General features: G+C 35.6%; 2 protein-coding genes across 5 annotated transcripts; both read left to right on the top strand.

Moving 5' to 3' along the window:
• The first annotated feature begins 689 nt into the window (after window positions 1-689).
• LOC128015728 (protein OS-9) lies at window positions 690-13,178 on the top strand. 2 transcript variants are annotated; one of them, XM_052599805.1, is made up of 15 exons: window positions 690-876; window positions 1,277-1,453; window positions 1,626-1,689; window positions 1,943-2,019; window positions 3,313-3,411; window positions 5,586-5,787; window positions 6,544-6,705; window positions 7,709-7,818; window positions 7,950-7,992; window positions 8,119-8,210; window positions 8,449-8,688; window positions 8,775-9,009; window positions 9,712-9,930; window positions 10,580-10,689; window positions 11,651-13,178. In XM_052599805.1, the coding sequence occupies exons 1-15, from the start codon at window positions 727-729 to the stop codon at window positions 11,786-11,788; spliced, it is 2,118 nt and encodes a 705-aa protein (XP_052455765.1). In that variant the 5' UTR covers window positions 690-726; the 3' UTR covers window positions 11,789-13,178. The 2 variants fall into 2 exon arrangements, with proteins under 2 accessions (XP_052455765.1, XP_052455766.1); XM_052599806.1 differs by lacking the exon at window positions 9,712-9,930.
• A 541-nt stretch (window positions 13,179-13,719) lies between these two features.
• LOC128015729 (glycoprotein-N-acetylgalactosamine 3-beta-galactosyltransferase 1-B) lies at window positions 13,720-21,206 on the top strand. Of its 3 annotated transcripts, none has more exons than XM_052599808.1 (4): window positions 13,720-14,180; window positions 14,918-15,145; window positions 16,383-17,047; window positions 19,134-21,206. In XM_052599808.1, the coding sequence occupies exons 2-4, from the start codon at window positions 14,926-14,928 to the stop codon at window positions 19,389-19,391; spliced, it is 1,143 nt and encodes a 380-aa protein (XP_052455768.1). In that variant the 5' UTR covers window positions 13,720-14,180; window positions 14,918-14,925; the 3' UTR covers window positions 19,392-21,206. The 3 variants fall into 3 exon arrangements, with proteins under 3 accessions (XP_052455768.1, XP_052455767.1, XP_052455769.1); XM_052599807.1 differs by having other exon boundaries at window positions 14,888-15,145; XM_052599809.1 differs by lacking the exon at window positions 13,720-14,180 and having other exon boundaries at window positions 14,231-15,145.
• The last annotated feature ends 1,067 nt before the right edge of the window (window positions 21,207-22,273 follow it).

Raw genomic sequence — 22,273 nt, 5'->3', positions numbered from 1 at the left:
ACTGAGGAAAGGCATTCTCTCGCAAGCGAAGAGCATGATTTGGCATCTCCAGCCAGAGCTGTGGAGCCTTCAAGTTGATCCAAAATAGACTTTTTATCTAAAATGCACTTTTTGAACAAGAAAGTTTGAAAACACTGAAGAATTGAAATTTCAAGCAAAATGATGATTGGTGAAATCTCAAAGTTGCGTGAATGTCATCTTGCTTTCTGGTTTGTTTACTTTTGCAGAGATTTACATTCATTATTTTTCTCTATTGACCACAATGAAAATCGAGCAAATAAGGAGTTTATTGAGACATTAAGTCATAGTTAATGGTTTGTTAATAGCAAACAATAGTAAAAGATTTAGACCTTAAAATAAAGTGTGACACTAATATATTGTCAGTTTATTTCTCTCATAGATTCTTTTGGTTCCTTTAACCAGAAAATGTTGCGAACACAATGTAGGTATTTTCAAATTAACCACAGCGACCCCATGAGTCCGATGCATTACATTACTATGCAAATACTCGCAAAAACAGGTCCAATAGAAGTCTTTTTCGTGGATGATGGGTGGCTATTACCGCACGTGAACCAATCAATACACGCTCTAAACTTGACTGACGTTGAAAATGTCCAATCACGTGTCGGCTTTGTACAACGTTGTCCAATCCACGTTCTTTGGCGCACTTTGACATGCACAAATAGCAAATCATTTGCCAAGGCTAGTTTGCGATATGAGAGAACTATGGCTTCCTCCTTGATTAAGTGGTTAAGAGGATTATATGTTTTTTTCTTAACATGTCTCCTATCCGTCTTTGCTTTTTTGAATTTAGAAGAATTAAATGAAATGAAATATGGGATACAGATTCTGCCCGATCCAGTTATTATGGGACAGGTAAGGTTGTTTTGGCCAGGGATACAGTTAGCTAGGCATGTTTATTTGCTACAGACAGCTGTTAGCTTTACCAAGAGCTTGACTTATCAGACATTAAAACAGTTTGACTAGATGACATCGTTTCATACTACGTTAAGTGTCTGCTTGTGCAATGCAGAATAACTCGTGAAGTAACGAGTGGGGAAATAGCTATGTGTCAAAAAAAAAAAAAAAAAAAAAAAATAGACTGTGCCTCCACAGGTAACTTACTGTGATTTTGCATGTTTATAACGATATGAAGTTCGGTAAAAAAATAAAAAAATAAAAACAGCACAGTGGTGGTATCGACTCACTTTCCTGGTTCTCTTTTTCTAATTCATTTTCTCTGTTTCCGTCACCTTCTTTCTGTTCCTGTTTTTAGATGGAAGATGTGATGGTGGTCTCTAACAAATATAAGCAGCTGTATGAGTGTCGTTTGCCAGCTCAGGCAGTGCGTTTCCATCAGGACCCGGTGTCAGAACCTGAAGTTCAAGGCTACAGTGGGCCGGGGGTCCCTGATCTCCTCAAGCCCATGCAAACTGAACCATGCCTTGTTAAGGTTGACATCACTTGTTCTATGTCACAGTGGCTTACACACATAGGAATATACACATACTGAATAAACACAACCACTTGTACTGGCAAAATTACATTTGGAGTAGCCATGATTGTGTGGATTATAAAATTATTGCCATTTGACATACGACATGTTTATTTTGTTCTGCTTTTAGACCAAAGACTGGTGGACTTATGAGTTCTGCTATGGCCAGCACATCAGGCAATACCACTTAGAAGGTGTGTTAATTCATCAATGTCATGTGTCATTATTAAAAGTGATGTCTAAAGTATGTTTTTCCATGTCTAATGGGGTTGTAGTATATTGGTGTTGAGCCTGGTATATCTTTGGTATTTTAATGGGGGAAAAAAGGACATTTTGGAGTTAAGGTTTTTCAGGATTATGTATAGTCTTTAATGTGTATTTGCACTAATCATGTTTTTTTTTTGTTTTTTTGTTTTTTACATATGTATATATTCCATGTCTTGAAAGATTCTGAGATCAAGGGAGTTGTGCTCTTTTTGGGATATTATGATTCAGAGTTTGACTGGACCAATGAAACTGCCAAGGTAAGGACAAAAGTTAATGTGTTTAAGTTTAATGTATTTATGTGTGTATGTATGTATTGCAATTTGAGTTATTTATTTAACCATTTAATAGTTTGGGAAATTGGAGGAATTAGACATTCTGATATTACCAACAATTTTTCATTTATACCTGATTGCCAATATTAGTAATACAGGGGGCAATATTATGAATATTATGAACACTGTACCACATCTCCAGACGTATAGCATACTATTTGTAGTTACTTTCTTTATATTTCTGTATTTGATAACATATACAGATAGACTACCGGTCAAAAGTTTGGGATCAGAACGATATTTAATGTTTATTACAGGAGTTTCTTATACTCAAGGCTGCATTTACTTAATCAAGAAAATAGAAAATACAAAAAAATAATATTGTGAAATATTACTATTGTGTAAAATATTGTTTTTCTGTTTTAATATATATTCAAATCTAATGTATCCCTGTGATTCAAAGCTGAATTATCAGTCTTCAGTGTCCCATGATCCAGAAATCATTTTTATATGCTGATTTAATATCAGGGCTAGAAACTAGTGTTACATAATATTTTTTGGAATCTGTAAAAAATAATTTCAGGATTCTTTGATTAAAAAGTTAATCAGAAGAGCAATTTTTTAAAATAGAAATTTCTAACTTTTCTAACAATATGCAATACAGTTCAAAATTCGGGGTCAATACATTTTAATTTTTATTTCTTTTAAGAAATTAAAATTTGCATTCATCAAATGATGTGTTAAATTTTTAGGAAGTGATGGCAAAGACATATATTGTTAGAAAAGATTTATATTTTGAATAAATGCTGTTCTTTTTTAACTTTTTATTCATCAAAGAATCCTGAAAAAAGTATCGCAGTTTCCGAAAAAATATTTTGCAGCACAGCTGTTGCCATCTTTGATCATTCTAATAATAAATCAGCATATAATAATGATTTCTGGAGGATCATATGACACTTTATACTGGAATAATGGCTGATGGAAATTCAGGGTTGCATCGCAGAAATAAATTATTCTTTAAAGGATATTAATATAGAAACCTTTTATTTAATTTTATAATAACATTTTGCAACATTACTGTTTTTGTTTTGTATTTTTGATCAAATAAATGCAACCTTGATGGTCATCAGAGACTTCATTTTAAAAAAAAACATGACAAGTCTTACTGATCCCAAACTTCTGAATGGCAGTGTGTATGTATGTGTGTGTATATATTTATGTGTGTGTGTATGTATGTGTGTTTGTGTATATATAAAATATGTATTTTATATTTTTTAGGCATCTAAGCAGCATAAGCTGAAGAGATATCATAGTCAGTCATATGTCAATGGCTCTAAATGTGACTTGAACGGGAATCCCAGACAGACAGAAGTCAGAGTAAGATTGCACACACTCACAGATGTTCACCAGTGTTATAAAGTTATAAAGTGTTATAAAGAAAATGTACTATTAAAGTCAAACTGACAGCACAGTACATAACTAAATGTATGTGGGCACGTGTGGGGATGATAAAAAAGTAATAGTAATTTTACATTGTTATGAAAAAAATATCAATTTCAAAGAATCAGAATGTATCACAGTTTCACATGTATCAACTGTTTTCAACATGAATGATAACTGGAAAAGTTTCTTGAGTGCTAAATCTTATTAGAATGATTTCTGAAGGATCATGTGACACTGAAGACTATTGGCTGCTGAAAATTCAGCTTTGCGATCTCTGGAATAATTTACGTTTTAAAATAGCAAAAGAGTTGTATTAAAATGTAATAATATTTCACAATATTTGTAAAATATTGCATTCTTGGTGAGCATATCAGACCTCTTTCAAAAACATTTAAAAAATCTTACCAACCCCAAACTTTTGATCTGTAGTTTACAAGAACATACTTTACATTGTGAGCATGAATTAGAGCAAACCACTGCAGTCATTTTCCAACATCTAGGGACCTTTTTCACATTTAACAGGTTTGTCAGCAGCAGGAAGTCATCATAGTTGGGTAAACTTTTATAGTGGGGAATGGGAGACTAAATGAATATTTGTTCCCATTCCCACTCACGTAGCAAAAGAACAACTTCACGATATGTTTTCACAACTTTCAAAAAGAGGAGGAAAAAATAGAGAGAGACTAATAACAGCATTAAGAAGAGAAATGTCAATGTCAAATTTACCTTCACTAACCTAGATTCTGTGAACCTCGTAGCAGCAGGAACTAGATTTTTCTTGTAATTTGATGCAATGGCAATTATATAAAAAAATAAAGTGATATAAATGTACATACAATTGAATTTTTTTAAACAAAATTTTAAAATTAAACTTTAAGTATATAAACTTTATACATATTTAGTTTTTATTTATTTCATTTAGTCATTCAGCAGACGTTTTTATCCAGTGACTTTCAAATGATGACAACGAAAGCGATCAAAATCAACAAAACAGCAAAGATACACAAGCGCTATAACAAGTCTTAGTAATCTTAACGCAGTACACATAGCAAGTTTTTTTTTTATCGTATAATAAAAAGAAAATCGATAAAATAGAAAAAGAATAGAGCAATCTAGTTTTAGAGGCCTTTTTTTTTGCTTTTGTTAATTGTCTAATAAATAAAGAGAAAACCAATAGAATACAAAAAGATAGTAGTTTTTGTATGAAAACAAGCAGTTAGTAAATGAATAGTGCAAATCTAATGTTTTTATTTTATTTTACTTTTTTTAATTATTATTATTATTATTATTATAATAATAATAATTATTATTATTATAATTATTAGTGATGCACCGATCATGATTTTTCATGGCCGATACCAATATTTTTACAAGCAAACTTAAATTTTCTTTAATAAACAAACAAGAAAGAAGGAAAGTATACATAAACAAGATGTTTATTTGGTATTTAATAGGACAAACTGGCTTTTGGCTATTGAAAACAACAACCATAACCATCTGAAATTAACCGCAGTAACTGCGCAGTAAGTAGCCTACATTCAATACAAAAATTGATGCTATAGACATCAGCATTTAGCTTTTGTTTTTGAATTGGGTTGAAACTATATAAAACTGGCCTTAAATGAAAAGTTTAACTGTAACCATGTGAAATTAAAGGCAATAACTGCATAGTTCTACAATCCTAACAACACAATCAACACACATTCAATAAGATATTTCTTAATCAGCATTCAGTATTCGTTTTAGTTTTTACATTTGGTAAAAAAAAAAAAAAAGTTCTTCACCAGTGAAACTAAATAAAAGTATGCTATATAGACAGTTTCAACAGCAACAACATAAACAAACGTTACTGCGCGTGTGGCCCTACCTTAACTTCCGGTAGACTTCCAAATAGAATCAATAACAACAGCCAAGTCCCTCTAGAGTAGTTTATTTATTTATGTATTTATTTATTTATTGATAACAAACAATATGTTTGCTGTGTAAATCAGGCGACCTTAATGAAAATGCAAATTTTGGGGGGAATGAGTTATTTTTCATGAGTTAGTGATATTGATAATCTAAATGTGTTTTTTCTTGCTTTTTTTTTTTTTCTTTCCCTTCAACAGTTTGTGTGCGAAGAGGGCTCTAGTGACTATATCACAAGGGTAGATGAACCTCAGTCCTGTCGCTATGTCTTAACAGTACACACCTCTCGCACATGCCAGCATCCCCTCCTGCGCCCACCTTCCACTGCCAAACCACAAGGCATTGTGTGCCAACCTGCTCTCAGTGCCCAGCAGTATATGGACTATGTCAAGGCTCAAGTTTGTAAGTACGAGAGGTTCTGTTTTTTCCCTCCATCAGGGCCTTGTCATTTAATTGAACATATTGGGCAATATATTAAATGCATCTAATATGTTTCCAGTGACTTTGTGATAAATTAAGCAGCACTGTCAATGTTGCAATAAGTTTAATTTGCTTTTATGTGGTCATCAAGAGCATGCCTTTCGACTGCTTTCACAATCCTTCATTGTTGTGTTATGCAATTGTTACATTAAGACTTGGTGGAAAATGGTATTAAGATTCATTTGTGTGATTCAGTTGAAACCCTCTATTTCATTTAAATTGACTTTTTCATATTTGGGCATATGTGTGTGTAGGTAAATCTTTTTTAAATGAACAGTAAATCATATTTATGTATTTCATGAAAAAATATTTATTGATTTTACCACATTTTGACTGTTGTGCTTTTTGCATTAAACATCTTTGACTACTTTTAGTTGAAGTAATGGAAAGAACACCCTTTAAATATTAACATTTATTGAATATATTAGAAGGATAAAAGGAGACCTTCAGAAGCTTAATCAGACTTCTGGAGTCGTCAGATTTTGAGGCATGATTTTTTTTCTTTCGACTCATTACACTATTCATTCATAATGTCCCCACTGCGCAAGTCTAGTCCTGTTAGATGATCTCTCCAGAAATGCAATCAACCTACATTTAATCTAACTCTAATTGAAGCATTATTTTAGGCTCCTTGGCATCTCTCTTTGTAGCAATCATTCCCTCTTTCTCTGTACTCAGCTGACACTAAACGTAAAGTGGAGCAGATCTCGGAGGAGCTCAAGAACCTGGATGAAATTCTGTCCAAGGATGACAAGAACAAGGGATTGCAGGACGACAAAACGGATGAGGACCCTGCGGTCCATTCAGATGATCCTCCACTTTCAGAGTCAGAAACAAAAGGTTAGCAAGCATGCAACGATTTTATTTGTTTATACTTTTTTGATAAGGCTAATTTGATTTAGACCATCCACAACACCTTTTCAACTACAGTCTCTCTGAATCCCTCACCTAAATCATGCAGTTGCAAATGAATACATTGGGTGGTGCTGTGTAAATGGGACATTGATGTGGTGAAAGGTGACCCCGGCCAAACGTAGAACAGGCACACAAAATGCAAATATGTTACACATCACGGAAGTGGGATTCAAATTACTAACAACTTGTTCAGGTTGTACAGAGTCGATTGTTTATTTTGTGAGACAATAACTTTATCGGAGTGTCTTGGCAGTTTCTATTTACACACACTCCTTCTATCAACGTGAGTTTCGGCTAGTCAAAATTACAAAAAAACAGCTGAAAAACGATAGCTTCAGTGGCGCAGATGGTAAAACGTGCGTCATACTCATTTTTAAATGATTGACCCAGTCTCAAATCCTTTTCAAATCACATCAGAAAAGCATTTATTTTCAATGAAAACTAAGGAAATAATCAAAAAGTTGAAAATAAAGTATCGGTTAGGGTAGGTTTAGGGAGGGGTTTATTGTCCCAGTAAGGTGGCATCCATTTAATAATTTTAATTAAAATTCACACACCGAGTTATTATTGCATATTGTTTTATAATGTACTACAATATTGAGGTGCAGATAGTTGCCACTATTTGCAATAAGTAGTATAAATAGCAGAAAATCCTGCTATTTTATCATAGTGTAAATAGAATCTATATTTACACATAGTGTAAATACCATCTAATTGCTATTTGCACTTAGTGTAAATAGCCTCTATCGCAAATGCCTTACTTCATTTATAGTGCACTTTCAGCTTTACAACTGCAATTACGCTCTGTATGAAAGGCAATAGTGGAAATGGTATAATAGGGGCACTTTAACATAAACATTACTGTTCATTTATATTACACAGATTTTCTCCCGGTTAGTCCTTTTGTTTTTGTTTTTTTATTCAACAGAGGATGAAGTAGCTGAGGGGAACCTAGTGAAGGAAGAACCAGAGGACAAGGACTTCTGGGAGGGAGTTACCAAACCAGCAAGCACAGAGTCAAGCACGCCTGACTCCGAGGTACAGCGTTGTTTAAAGCAAATCTTCAGTCTATAATATAAACCATATACTCTTTCTATTACCTTTACGCTTGTTTTATGAACCTTTTGAGGGGGCACTGATCATTAATGTGAACTACAACTGTCTTACAGAACCCTCAGGAGCCTCAGGATAACCAATTAGATGAAAATGACAGTAAGACAGTTATTCAAAGTTTAAATACACTTTGTGTAAATAATTTGCGGCAAACCAAAAATGCTGCATCAATCAAGTTTTTCTTAAATAAAAGCAGTGCACCTATATATTTCTTTTTCTCTTTAGTAATTGGAGAGGAAAATTTTAATTTTAAAATCATCACAGACCCTGCAGACCTCATGAAATTTGTACAACATCTCAGAGAGAGCAACCAAAAAGTAAGTATTTTTGAATTCTGGATACAGGCTTTGACAGAGGCTGATTTATCAGTCAACGTGTATCCTTCTGGAAAATATTGGCCAGTAACTGTGGAAAATAACTAGGCAAAAATCACCTATGACTATTGCATGACCGGTGTCTTGCAGTTGTTCCAAATTTACTTCCATAAAGTAAAAAGCCACTCACCCATAAAAACCATGTATCGATCAACCATTAATTTCTGTGCTCTATGTTCAGAACAGGAAAGCTGAGCTGGAAAAAGAGCTCCAGCAGTCATCTCAGAAGAGAGAGGAAGAGGAGCAGGATGAAGAGAAAAGAGAGGAGAGTGCAGCAGAAAGGGAGGTAGAGGAAGGGGACGAAGATGAAAAATTGCTGCAGGAGTTTGAGGATGAGATGGCAGATCTGTCCCTTCCCTCCTCCAAGATAGATGAGATAAAAGAAGAGATGCAGAAAGAGTTTGACAACATCATAGAGGAAGTATGAGTTACTACTGTTAAAGCCTGTTATACCAATCAGCCAAAAGCTTTGGCATTGAATATACTCTATCTGTTTTTATCTCCCAGGCTCAGCAGGAGTTAGAGAATGAAGGTCTTAAGGGCGAGTTTGATCGCTCTCAGGCTACGCAAACTTTAGAGAACACACTGGGCAAACTTCTGGACCGTCTTGAAGACAAGACTGGACATGAGAGTCAACAAGAAACAGAAAAAAATACAGAAATGCATAAAAGCACACACACAGAGCATAAGGCAGAGGGAGGGCCTTCTGCTGGCAGCCCGAACCTGGTTCCCAAAACTCCAGGTAAATATACAGAATGGATCCTGAGTGAACAGGTGCATGAACGATCTGATGGTAGAATAGATGGCCACCCAGGAATTCATAGAACCTGCTTTTGGGCATATTGTACTATACACACACATATATGTATTGTATATTGTCTGTAAATCTGTATTAGTTCTAAAATGGATATGGATGTATATGCATTATACAGTGGCCTCAAAACAATAATCTGCAAACAAATGAAGCTAGTCCTATTCTTCCTCCTGTGATGAAAAAGCTATTACTCCAATCATGGAGTCACATGATCCTTCAGAAATTATTCTAATATGCTGATTTGGTTCTCAAGAAATATTCCTTATTCTCAATGTTTAAAAAAAATCTGGATTATAGATTTAATAGAAAGTTCAATACAACAGCATATATTTGAAATAGAAATATTTGTTAAAATAATTTAATGCCAAAAAAAAAAAAAAAATTACTGACCCCAACCTTTTGAATGCTTGCAACTTATAATCAACAAACTATGGTCCAAATACTTTGTGGGGCCACTGTATACTTTATCTGTAAACTAAATCATTGTCACCACTAATACTACACCGTATCATTCTGTTGTGCAATTGATGTTTTTGGAGAGAGACTATATTACATAAAATAGGGAGGGGGGGGGGATTTTCCACCATACCCGGGGTAACCTCCCCTTCCCTCTGTCTCTCATCACCCAAGCCCAAGCGGGCAGCAGTGGCGATCAGGTAAAAGTCAGGGTGACTAAGTATAAGTTGGGCGGAGGTGTGGCTGCAGGAGCTGTTACCGGGGGCAACGATGATGATGGTGATGGTGAGGGGGGTGTGAAGGTGAAGGAACTGGGCGAGGGCGACCCCCAGTGGCAGCAGATTCAGGAAGTGGTCAAAGAGCAGCTAGAGAGAGCCGGCATCAAGGCCGAAGGTAGGCCGGAACACCCGAACGCACACACCTAAAATATTCTTATTTCCCTGTGTGTGTCTTTGTGAGTGGAGCAAAGACTTTATCCATCATCCTGAAATCTGAAATTATTCTTCTGACTGGGGCTGGGCTTTGCTCTCAGTAACTTATTTCCTCAAATAAGCACAACTTTTCTTCTCTTCGACACTTCCACTAAGGCACATCTAAACTTCATGATCCTCTTAGATTCCAGTAGTTTGTTTTTCCCCTTGATGCTGGCTTATGCATGGCTACAGAGAAAGGAGGAGGATGTCCTTTTCTGTCTTAAGAATGGCTTTGAAAGAAGAAAACATTATAGGTTTCGTGTACGCTCACATTTGTCAGTAGAGGGTGGTTGCTGTTGCTCCTGTTTTTCTGGTTTTGGAGTAGAGTTGATGTTTAGGCTGATAGAATGAGAAAAATTTGGAGTATGACAATACTTCATGTGTCTTTCCTATATTCCATAGCCTTCATTACCATCTCTGCATGCATCATTTCTGTCTCTACTTATTTCTTTTATCAACTGTGCGTATAGGAATGATAAATAATAATTTTGTTATTCGTTAAACTATAACCGTATAATTGTTTACGTTAACATAGATGATGACTAATGAATTTTGGGCCTGTTTTTCAGGAAAGATTGAGGTGAAGATTTTAACCCGTAAAACAGCAGAGGAAGAAGGAGACCAGTGGCTTACTGAGGAGGATACAAAATCATTTAGAGAACTCCTCATCAACCTTCTGGTATGACTCTATACACACAATTATACAAGTGATCACCTGAGATGTATAAAAGGCAACACGTACCTGCAAGTTCACTAAAGAGGTCATACAAAATCAAAAGGTCTCATCGCACAATAAAAAGTGTAACATGCGCACATTTACCCATCAATGAGACCTGTTCAGTATTCCGGTGAACTGAAACCCACCTAGTCACAGTGAGGTACTAAAAAAGAAAGCATCATTTATATATTATTTATCATTTGGTCACATTTGTGGCATTTTGGTCAAATTTCAAGGGAATAAGGTCCATTGTAAAAGTGTGGCAATGCATGAAGCTCACACAGAAGTCACTTTCAAACAGAGCAGCTTTCTATTTGCTGATGTGGCAAATTCAGGGAATTGTTTTCACCTTTACGCACAACACCCATTTTTGCAGGAATGTGGCCTGTAAAATTTTACCAAACAATGGTAGATGAGACCACACCTTAACAGCAAATAATAAGCGTAAAATGTGGGAAAGTTGGTCGAACATTGTGTTGCTAGACAAGTGTAGCACCTGAAACTTCTTTTTTTTTAAATTTATGAGGAATCCCAATATTGCAAACTGCAGATTTCAGCATGGATTGTTGTGTGAACAATGTAATGCTTGCCTTGTACAGAATTTTATACTGGACTAAACTGAAATCCCATTGTCCACAAGCAAATATTAGCAGAAGGCCTTTTAAAAGCAAATATTAAAGGCAAAGAAGAAAACATTTTATAGGCAGAGAAAGACCGGGAAAGAGAGAACTATTTTAGCTGCACAATTTTGAGTTTAATTAATAAATGTAAAAAAAATAAATAAAAAAAAGCATGATGTGAATCCTTTAATATAAATGCACCTTACACATTTCAGTGTCGGTTAAGGAAAAAGGTATTTTTCATGCTTTGTTTCTTACATTCTGCAGGAAAATAAATTGGTCTTTACTCTTTTTGTGTGTAGACGGGAGGTACAGAAGAAGTATATAAAGAGCAGAAGAGACAGCAAGAGTTGGAGAATAACTACAAATTTGTCTGGGGAGAAAAACCGGAAGAGAGCCAGTCCACAGGAAACGGTGATTCTGATGAAACGGACTTTTGAGCCTCTTTTCTCTTCTCTCAAGCACTGTTAACCTGAAGAAGGGCATCCAGCGTTCTCTGAACTATAAACTGCCTGGTCATCACATGCATCAAAACCAAACTTCTCTCTTAGACCGTTTAAGTTCACATGACTGAATGAGCATCTGTGAGTGGTTTATATTCTTGCCTGATTTCAATCCTGGATGGGCTTGTGTTTTTCTTTTTTGTTGTGCTTTTTGTCTGTGTGAGACACAGACCATTCTCCTCTCTCACCTCCAGACAAAACATCAGTTAGTATGCATGTTAAAGTCTTCTTTGCAAGACAGTCTAAACCAACATCTCATCCTTGGACAAACAGTGATTTTGTTTGTCTTGGTTGCTCTTGAAAGTCAGAAAATCTGGATTCAGTACAGTATGGCGGTGGAGCTTGATGCAGATTGACTGAATGACGAGTCACTGTATTGCAAATTGAAGCAGTGACCTCCCAGTGTTTTCTTCTGGCACTTAATTCATATGTTTTGTTTTCAATAATGTTGGGCACAGGTTCACAACATCTCCTTTCTTCAACAAATCCTGAGCCTGGCCCTGCCCTAAGCAAATAATTCAGTGTATCGCTTCAGTTTTGTCTTAATTTATGTTTTTCATTCAAGGTGCAATTTAGTTTAGAACTTGGGACAAAAACTGTTGCCAAACATTGGGAATCTACTGCATTGAGCCACTGCTTCCATGTTGCCAGCTGACAAGGGCTCAATTATTTGTAAGTGTTTGGAATGATCATCATACTTTTGTGGATTGTAAATAATGTTGCTACTGCATTTGATTTGTTTGTTGATATTTAAGGCCTAGTTTCGGTTTATAATTTCTAGTGTACACTTGCCCTTTTTGAGAGGAATAGAGTGGATAAAGCTTATGTATGCAATTAAGTAAAGAAAAAAACACCACTGAATACGTCTTTAGGCATCACGTTGTCTCTGTGAGAGCCCATGTGGTTGTTTAAAATTAAAGCAGAAGAAAAAGTCTGACTGAGTCCCACGCGTGTTAGCCAATCAGAGAACTTGGTGGCGAATCTCTGCCAGTTTAGTGCAGAACTACTTGTTTGTCCACATGATGATACGCTGGGGTATTGTCAAGTTTTCATTGCCTCAGACAGATCGCTTACATTAGCTTTAGGTTTTTTGTTTCACCCCAGCAAACACAGAACTTTCCCTTAACATTCGTTTTTGGTTCCCATTTGTTTTTTTTTTGGAACCAAATACTAACGTTCTGGGAACCAAAAATTGTGAGCTGGGCCATGAGATGCACAACTGTAAATTTTTGTACTGATGAAGAAAAGTTTAATCTCAGAAACCTGTTGAAAATGCATTGCAAGTTCTTGTGTGAAAGATTATTGAACAATAAAATGTACAATATGCTGTGGTCTACTATATATATATTAGTTAGTTAATAGAGTTTTGCCCTGAAGAGATTACAAATTACAAACTCACATAGTGTCTTCTGAGCTTTGCCAAGTTAATATACAATGTGAATAAATCGGGCATAATATAAAATGGCGTATACCATGATATTAACATAACTTACAAAATATACCACTGTTGCTGACAGCTTTAGAAATAATGTTTTTATACAGTTTGATTTAATAAAATAATAATACATTCGTTTACTAAAATTACTTAAGTAAATTATGCTCATTTTATTATAAGGTTGTGGTCATACGCATTTGAGGAAACAGACACGACACGACTTAAACTGTTCCCTTTATTACAAAAGTCGAACAAAATCTTTACAACTCTTGACATGATACTTCTGGCTCCCTTCGCATGTGTTCCACGGTTGGATACATGTGGTCCAATCATAATCCGACGTTCAAATGACAATCTCGTTTTGCCCTAAGATTGACAGTCGATCCATCCAATCAAAATGCCCCTCCGCGAACAGTTGACAGTTGCTCAATCGTTTCGAGAACGGTGTGGTCGAAAAGATTTCATTTTCTTTTCTGATATTAAGTGTCTCAACTTAGTTGGATGAGTGTATGCCACTGTCCAAGAAAAAAGACTGACAGGGAGGAGCTCTGAATAGGGTCGGCTAATTATAATACTGAACTGAACCGCCCCCATAACTCTCAGCTTGATATTTTTTTTCTGAACACCATTCAGTTAACATAGGCATAGATAGGAAGCACGTTGCAAGTTAGCTTTAAGTGAAACCTAAAATTATCCACCAGCCCAAATTTGCGTGAGGCAAAAAATAGGCCAGACATGATTTAGAAGCAGAATTGACTGATTAGGCTGTCAGATTTCGGATTTAAGTTGGAAACCACAGCTTAACTGTTATGTTCTCCGAGTTGGGCTGAAACGGCCTCAGAGCCGAATCATGCAGTTTTTCTCACTTCAGTTCTGGAGGAAATAAGCTGTATGGTAAGTTTGTGACACCTTGTTACATAAAATAGGCTAAAATATTTCCTGAGGTACTTCTGCTGTAATCATGAAAAAAGTTGCTTATTTTGAAACTTTCTTGTTATCAGAAACAGAAGATATTATTTATAGGTTGAAAATAACCTGCCATTCATTTTTACGTTATGTTCTGTTTTTACGTTATGTTCTTTAATAATAATAAAGAAACGGACGGTGTCGATGATGTATGACGTCTTAACATTTTAGTTTAATATAATTTACTTAGTGTGTTATTTTAAACTGTGTTTTATTTACTTAAATTGTGTTATCTTGCAACCTCGTTAGAAGTTTATTTTATTTATTGATTTATTGAATACACGCTAGTTACCTGACGCCTAATAGTGTTATGTAAACTTAATTTATTTTCCTAAGCAAATATTGTAATTAACCATAAATTTCCAGTGTAGACGTTTGCTGTCATAAGTTGTATCCTGGTGTGATGACGCATGCTGCTCTATCTTAACGTTGTCATTATCCTTCATAAAGACCACACAGCTGATGTCACGCAGACTGTATGCGCCTAACATCGGGCTCATTATCAATTTCCTTTTTTCTTTTATTGTGATCTGAATCTTGAACATAACCTACTGATATGCCTGATGAACACTAATCCATCTTCTGCTTGATGTAGCCAGGTATTCTTTTTGTCTTTCTGTCTGTGATCTAAATAGTCCCTCTCAGGTGATTGTCTCTACCCATAGAGCTCGTGATGAAAGCTCTCGGTGCACGCTCCGCGTTTTACGTGGGCTTTGTGGTAGGCACGTGCACCCTGTACGTGCTCCTGCGTCAGATTGGATTCACACGGGACTTGGGGTCTGGTCAGTCCGAGGTCTACGAGAAAAGCCTACTGGAGATGGTTGAAGAAGAAAACAAGAACTGGAAGAAGGAGAGGTTGGCTCTCTTCAACCTTAATCATCCTCACCATACAGGTAAATACAGTGAAGGAACTAATAAACCTTCACGACTTCTGTGTCTTATGTGGAACCTGAAAGAAGATAGTTAAAATGGCAAAACAGATTCAGTGAATAGTTTGAAATCAAGTCTAACAGGTTTGGAACAACACAAATGAGTAAATGATGGCTGAATCTGATTTCTTCTTCTTCTTCTTCTTTTGTCTTTCATATTCTTTAAGCATATTTGTCTCTATCTGGTTGGGAAAACTTAAATGGCATTGAAATAATAATAAAAAAAACATTACGTGTGCTCTCTTATTTCACCTGTACAAGTTGCTCAACTTGTTTTGCATTGTTTTGTTGGATACCATACTGTGATAATGATAGCCTATTTAATTGCCTGTTACAGACAGTCATGCTCAATTGTTTAGAAAGAAGTTGTTTGTCAGGTCTTTTGATCCACAAAGAACAAGTGAATCTGAAATTACTGTAAAAATTACTGTATTTTTGGTCTTTACCAAAAATAAAGACAGTTAGGTGTTAGATGCACAAAGGTGTTAGACAGAAAGTGTCAGATGATGTATAAGGTACCTCGGCTTATTACAACTGAAAAAACTTTTAACTTCTGAATGTGACGTTTTGAATGTGAACCGAGTCATTTGTGTACTCTTTGAGAAACTCTTTATGAGTATGTGTCTGTCTGTGATTACTCCCTGGAGAAATGGACTTTGCTCTGGAGTTTGGGCTTGCATCTAATGTGTTGACCTTGTTAAAGTTTACAGAAAGATTTTATCTGAAGCTGGTTATCAATAAACTACCCCAGTAGTAATAAACTCTGGACTACCATATGCTGGCTCTAAATTCTCTGAAAAAGTATTAGTCATTTACTCTTTCCTCATCTTCGAAACACAAATGAAGATATTTTTTATGAAACCTAATGGATTTTTGTTACTCCACTGAAAGACAGTACAAAATGTCTTAATGTGTAAATAATATTTTTTTTTACATTTGTGTTCCAAAAGAAGAATTAGTCTTATAGCTTTGCAATGACATTAGGTTGACAAAACGATGAGGAAATGTTTATGTTTGAGTGAACTATCACTTTAAAAGTTTTGTAGTTTGAAAAAGACATTTTAATCTCATAAAAAAAGACCACTATGATTATGCTAATTCCAAATATTCTTGTCTAAATGGTAGCATGTGATTTTTATAAAAACAATTTTTTGGTCTATATCATTAATTTTTCAGAATAATCACAGTTTGTCTTTTGTAGGTGAGGATAGCACACTGGCTGACACTCTCTTTAAGCATGTACGCATTTTGTGTTGGGTCATGACCAGCCCTAATAACCTTGAGAAGAAAGCACAGCATGTGAAAGCCACATGGAGTCGCCACTGCAACATTGTGGTCTTCATAAGCTCTGTGGACAACCCTGATTTTCCCACGGTCGGTCTAAAGACCAAGGAAGGTCGGGATCAGCTCTACTGGAAAACCATTCGTGCTTTCCACTACGTCATGGAGAAGTACGGGGACGAGGCAGACTGGTTCCTCAAAGCGGATGACGACACTTACGTGATCGTCGACAACCTGCGCTGGATTCTGGCCAGCCACTCTCCAGAGGATCCAGTGTATTTTGGCCGGCGGTTTAAGCCATTCGCAAAACAGGGTTACATGAGTGGTGGCGCAGGTTACGTGCTGAGCAAAGAGGCTCTGAGGAGATTTGTGGAAGGATTTCACACCAAAGTGTGCACTCACTCTAGCTCAGTGGAGGATCTAGCTCTGGGTCAGTGTATGGAGAAGGTTGGAGTTGTGGCAGGAGACTCCAGAGACACCTTACAAAGAGAGACATTCCATCCTTTCGGACCAGAGTCCCATCTCACTGCCACATTTTCTAAGACCTTCTGGTATTGGAAATACTGTTTTTATCCCATTGTGGAGGTGAGTCTGAATTCAGATAGCATCAAAGGCTACAAAACCTCCATTATCAATATCTTAGTTTTTTTGCTTTGAGTATGGTGTATCTTAGTTTATCCTCATTTATATATTTTTAATTAAATTATCAGAATTTGATCTTCCAGTGAAACGACTTCTCCAAGCATTTTGCCAGTTTAAACCCCACCCCTTTTTACAATCAGCTGGAATTTTGTATTCTGATCTGCCTTTGTCCATTCACCAACTGATGTATTGAAGTCCCCGCCCTACATTTTTTTCTTTTCAATAATCTGTTTGGAATGCTACAGTATTTCCCATAGACTTACACTCTATGTGTGGCAGCATTTCCCCTGGGTGAATTATATATGTGTATAATGTAAATCTAAAACATCAAAGAGGCTTATTGAAAGTTCAAATTAATTCTCTGCCAGCAGGAAGCACTTAAGGAGTAGAAAAAATGGTGGTTTCTCCTGTAATGAATGGGTGTATTCAAAGCAGGGCTGTTCTCATAAAGGCTATCTTATCAGGCATTATAGGAAAGATTCAATGAAAATGAAATCGAAATTTTACTGAAGACAATTGGTTACCTTAAAATACATTTAGATACATTTATATTAAAACACCTGTGCCACATTTTGATCTTGAAACTTCAGTGCTCATGTTTTATCAACCAAGTCAAAGCCATTTGGAAAATATATTTGTGGCTGGTCACCACAAATAAATAAATGTATGGAAAACACTGATGCGACATTTAGGCAGTTAAGATATTTGCAAAGGTGAAAAACAGTCTTTACTGTCTGTGTTTGCACTTAGTGCACCATGAACGTGTCAATCTAGCCCTTTACATCCTTTTCAAATAAATGACACACAACATATGCTACACGCGCTTCAAGTCAAAAGCAATTCATCCCTGTGTCACCAGCCCAAGTCAGCATGAGTTTTTGTTGCAGATCAAAGTCTGCTCAATGCACCCATTACTTTAAGCACTGTTGCCTGGTTGTATTAAAAACAAAACTAATTCATAGCTAAGAGTTTTATAAATGAGAGAAACTTCTGTCATTTGTTATAATAATCGTTGTTTTGATTCAAACCTGTGTGGATTTTTTTTTTTCTCTCTGGAGATTTTTTTTCATTGTTTACTCATACTTAAAGGGTTAGTTCACCCAATAATCAAAATTATGTAATTAATAAAAGGAAAAAGGATGTCATTAATGACTCACCCTTATGTCGTTCCAAACCAGTAAGACCTCTGTTTATCTTTGGAACACAGTTTAAGATATTTTAGATTTAGTCAGAGAGCTCTGTCCCTCCATTTAAACTGTGTGTACAGTATACTGTCCATGTCCAGAAAGGTAAGAAAAACATCTTCAAAGTAGTCCATGTGACATCAGAGGGTCAGTTAGAATTTTTTGAAGTTAGAACCTTTCTGGACATGGACAGTATACCGTACACACGGTTTCAATGGAGGGACTGAGAGCTCTCAGACTAAATCTAAAATATCTTAAACTGTGTTCCGAATATAAACGGAGGTCTCACTGGTTTGGAACGACATGAGGGTGAGTTATTAATGACATAATTTTGATTATTGGGTGAACTAACCCTTTAATGTCACCAAAATCAAAATATGTTTCTAATTGTCGTTTTCTATTGAACACAAACATGTTTGCATAATATGGGCTCTTTTCCATTCTGTTACACTGAATGGGGACCAATAATTTATTGTTTCAGCAAGGATCTAAAAGCACCATAAAATTAGTTGAATTGAATGGTGATTATATTCCAAGTCTTTTGAGTTGGAGTCTGGAATTGACTTAAATCTAAGTCATTTTTCACTAAATCTTCCAGTTAGTTGTCAACTGTTGCAACTGTATCTTTGAGCCAAAACCAAATCAGTGTGATTTGATGTATTATAATCAGTCTATACGATATATTGTAATTTTATGGAGCTTTTAATTCCTCTTAAAAGATGCAGTCCACTTTCATTGGTAGAGTAAGACGTGGGTTTGGAACCACAGGATGAATACTCAATTACAGGATCTTTCTTCATTCTTATTTATAGAAGAATAAAAAAAATTCTCTCTGTTTCTCTCAGGGCCCACAGTGTTGCTCGGACCTGGCTGTTTCTTTCCACTATGTGAATCCATCAAACATGTACCTGCTGGAATATTACACTTACCACCTGCGTGCCTTTGGTTACAAATACCGCTATCAGCCCGCTGAACCCAATGTCATACAAGACTTCAATGCCCCAGTCCCAGGCAAAGTGGAAATCGGAGACATAGAGGAAAGGCTGGGGGCAAGAGCAAAGGAAGGAGAAAAGAAATCCCCTGAACTCAATGAAAAGCTATAGCAGCTTTTTGCATGGGAATTTAAAATCTTTCAAAATAACTGTTTTTGGGATGGCTTTACATTTTTTGGATAATTTCTTTTTATATTGTGCCACAGAAATGTGTGCATGACACGTTTGTGTGATTTAATGAACTGCTACAACTTGGGAGTGCTCTTTGTTATAAGAGCCAGAGTATGTGGTTCTTGGGGTATGAGTGTAGTAGCCTGCCTTAACAGTATAATAACATTGGATAAAATTTTGGGGCAATAAAGGAAGGCTGCATCTGCATACATTATACTTAGCATTCAGTTTATATATATATATATATATATAAATATATATATATATATATATATAATATAAATTCTGTGTTTACTTTGCACTGTGAAATCATGAACACAACGCCATGTATGATTTAACAGCAGTGTCGTGAGTAAAAGGGGCCTTGATTCTTCAATTTATTTATTCCATTGAGTTTGTGCCGCTGCTCTGATCCTGAAAAATCATCCACTTCCATATGTCCCTGGACCACATTTGTATTGAGCTAAGCCAATAACTGAACAGAGCTGCTTATATCAAAGATCGTAGATGAGCAAACATTCAAGCTCCAGCAGTGTTTCCTCTACACTGTATACCAAAGTTGAACGTGTACAATTTACCTTGACTAAGATTACTTCCATAGAAAATTAACCAGGATTTAGTCCTTCAAATGACACCAGAACAGCATATTACCCTACTCTGAAAGGGATTTAAGGGATAGTTCAACCAAAAATGAAAGTTTTCATCATTCATTTATCCTCAACTTGTTCCAAACTTGTATTATTTTCTTTCTACTGTTGAAAAAAATATATATTTTGAAGAATGTGGGTAACCAAACAATTGCAGGTAGCCATTAACTTACACAATATTGAAAAATACTATTGAAGTCAATGGCTACTAGTAATTGTTTGGTTGCACACATTCTTCAAAATATATTTTGTGTTCAACAGAAGAAAGAAATTCATACAGGATTGAAACAACATAAAGAAGAGGATGATAAAATTTTAATTTTTGGCTGAACTACCCCATCAAGAAAGTTGCAGGGATAGTGTTGGCTGGCCCAATAGAGAGCCTGGGAAAGAAGTATAGATAAGCCTGGAAGGTTTTTTTTAATGTTATTTTTTTTTATTTTAATGGGAGTTTGTAGATGAGTGGAATAGTGTAAAATACTGTAATGAAAAGCAGTTTGAGAGTTATTGGGTTTTTCAGTCCACACAATGCTTTATTTAATTGACTGGAGTGCATCTGTGAAGGTTTTTGTTCAAGTGCAGGCATTGTTCAAACGGTCCATTAGAGAATCTTCTGGCACTTGCAAGCATTTTGTCTGTGCACTATATAGTGTGACACTTGGCACAGTTATGAAGGATTTCAAATAAAGTTTATTTGAATTAATGAACTTACTTGAAATGAAAATGTTTGGTTTAATACAAACCTCTACTTTCCTTTGACCACTCCAAGCACAATGGCACTTTAGCATTTATTGTAGAACTGAATGGTTTTGAAGTGATTCAATCTAATAAGCAAATACAAATGGCAAAATACAGATTATTGTTATTATTAGCAAAAATATCTTTATTTTAGTACCTTAATCAAATTGTCTACATCTTGAAATTGTTAATGGAATGATTATGGGTTTTGAGTCTTTAGTAACACATAGATGTTGTGAATTATGTACAACGGGAATTCTGTGTAGTACTTCTACAGCAGTCTTTTATTTATAAAAGTTTGTGGGAAGCAAATGTGTGACCAAGAATAATTTAATGAGGAATAATAAATTAAGACTTATTTTACAGTAAACTGTTTTCATGTTGTCTATTCTATGAATAAATACAATTATATTTTTTTCCATCTCTTTAAAAAAACGCATATGTTCAAATTAAGGTACTGTATGAGCACGAAAATTTACAACGTGGCTTACATATTCTACATTTGTCATTTCATCCCAGGATTGTTTTCATTCCTGAAATCTAAGTAAATCTGTCAAAACATCCTTTATCTGATTTTAGTCTGGTGCTTTCTATACTCAGAAATCTTAATGGCTTAAATTAATTCTTATCCAACATTAATTACTACAATGTTAGTACTGCAATAAACACTGACAATAAATTAAAACTCATACAGCTCGGTTATCTTAAAAAGACTTGACTTTTTCTTCGGGTTGAGTTCTGGACAGAAGAGATCAGGCTTCATACACCACAGCAAAACCATCATGGATAAAAATATAGTCAATTAAATTGTGCAGAAACCTCCTAAAAAGAAAGACCATTCATTTTAACATTCTAGCTAAAGTGAACTTCATTTGAACTTGAGCTAAATAAATTCTTACCTCAGCCTTTCTGTCTTTTAAGAAACTGTTGCCTCTTCCCTCTCCTCTCCAAGCAGGAATGACTGATAGTCAAAACAAACTCATACTGTAGGGCTAGTTTTTTAAGGATACTAATTTATTAGAATTCTCCACAGTGCCCGCTAGAGGTCAGTGTATTCGCAGCAATATTCTGTCTGTCCCTCATTCTGCACTCTGCAAAATTCAGCTGTTACAAACGAGGTAGATCGGTTTGCTTGACTGTAGTGACATACTCTAAATATAGACAATTATTTATAAATTAACCTCAATTTAATGCAATTTTTATACCCCGTTTGCTATTTACATCTCCTATCACAGACTTACTAGACACAGTGTTTCTAACAGCCCAACAAATATATCCTTCATATTCACTACAACGGACCAAAGAGAAAAATCCCATCAAGCCCTGGTGTTACTTTAATTAATAATAGATGTATCATAATCGCCTAGCATAGAAATGATTAGAGGAATCGAGGGGGCCCTGAGATGAGGGTAAATAAACAAAACACCCAGAACACAT

The sequence above is a fragment of the Carassius gibelio genome, chromosome A6 (assembly GCF_023724105.1).
Source record: "Carassius gibelio isolate Cgi1373 ecotype wild population from Czech Republic chromosome A6, carGib1.2-hapl.c, whole genome shotgun sequence".
NCBI classification, from domain to species: Eukaryota; Metazoa; Chordata; class Actinopteri; order Cypriniformes; family Cyprinidae; genus Carassius; species Carassius gibelio.
The sequence above is the reverse complement of the archived record's forward strand: the minus strand, read 5'-3'. Positions and strand labels throughout refer to the sequence as shown.

Bases quoted from the DNA above. Each gene is read 5' to 3' on its own strand.
- LOC128015728 (XM_052599805.1), top strand. From the start codon at position 727: ATGGCTTCCTCCTTGATTAAGTGGTTAAGAGGATTATATGTTTTTTTC. The intron at 3,412-5,585 runs GTAAGATTGCAC...TCCCTTCAACAG, and splicing joins CCAGACAGACAGAAGTCAGA to TTTGTGTGCGAAGAGGGCTC. The intron at 8,689-8,774 runs GTATGAGTTACT...TTTATCTCCCAG, and splicing joins TTGACAACATCATAGAGGAA to GCTCAGCAGGAGTTAGAGAA.
- LOC128015729 (XM_052599808.1), top strand. From the start codon at position 14,926: ATGAAAGCTCTCGGTGCACGCTCCGCGTTTTACGTGGGCTTTGTGGTA. The intron at 15,146-16,382 runs GTAAATACAGTG...TGTCTTTTGTAG, and splicing joins TAATCATCCTCACCATACAG to GTGAGGATAGCACACTGGCT. The intron at 17,048-19,133 runs GTGAGTCTGAAT...TGTTTCTCTCAG, and splicing joins GTTTTTATCCCATTGTGGAG to GGCCCACAGTGTTGCTCGGA.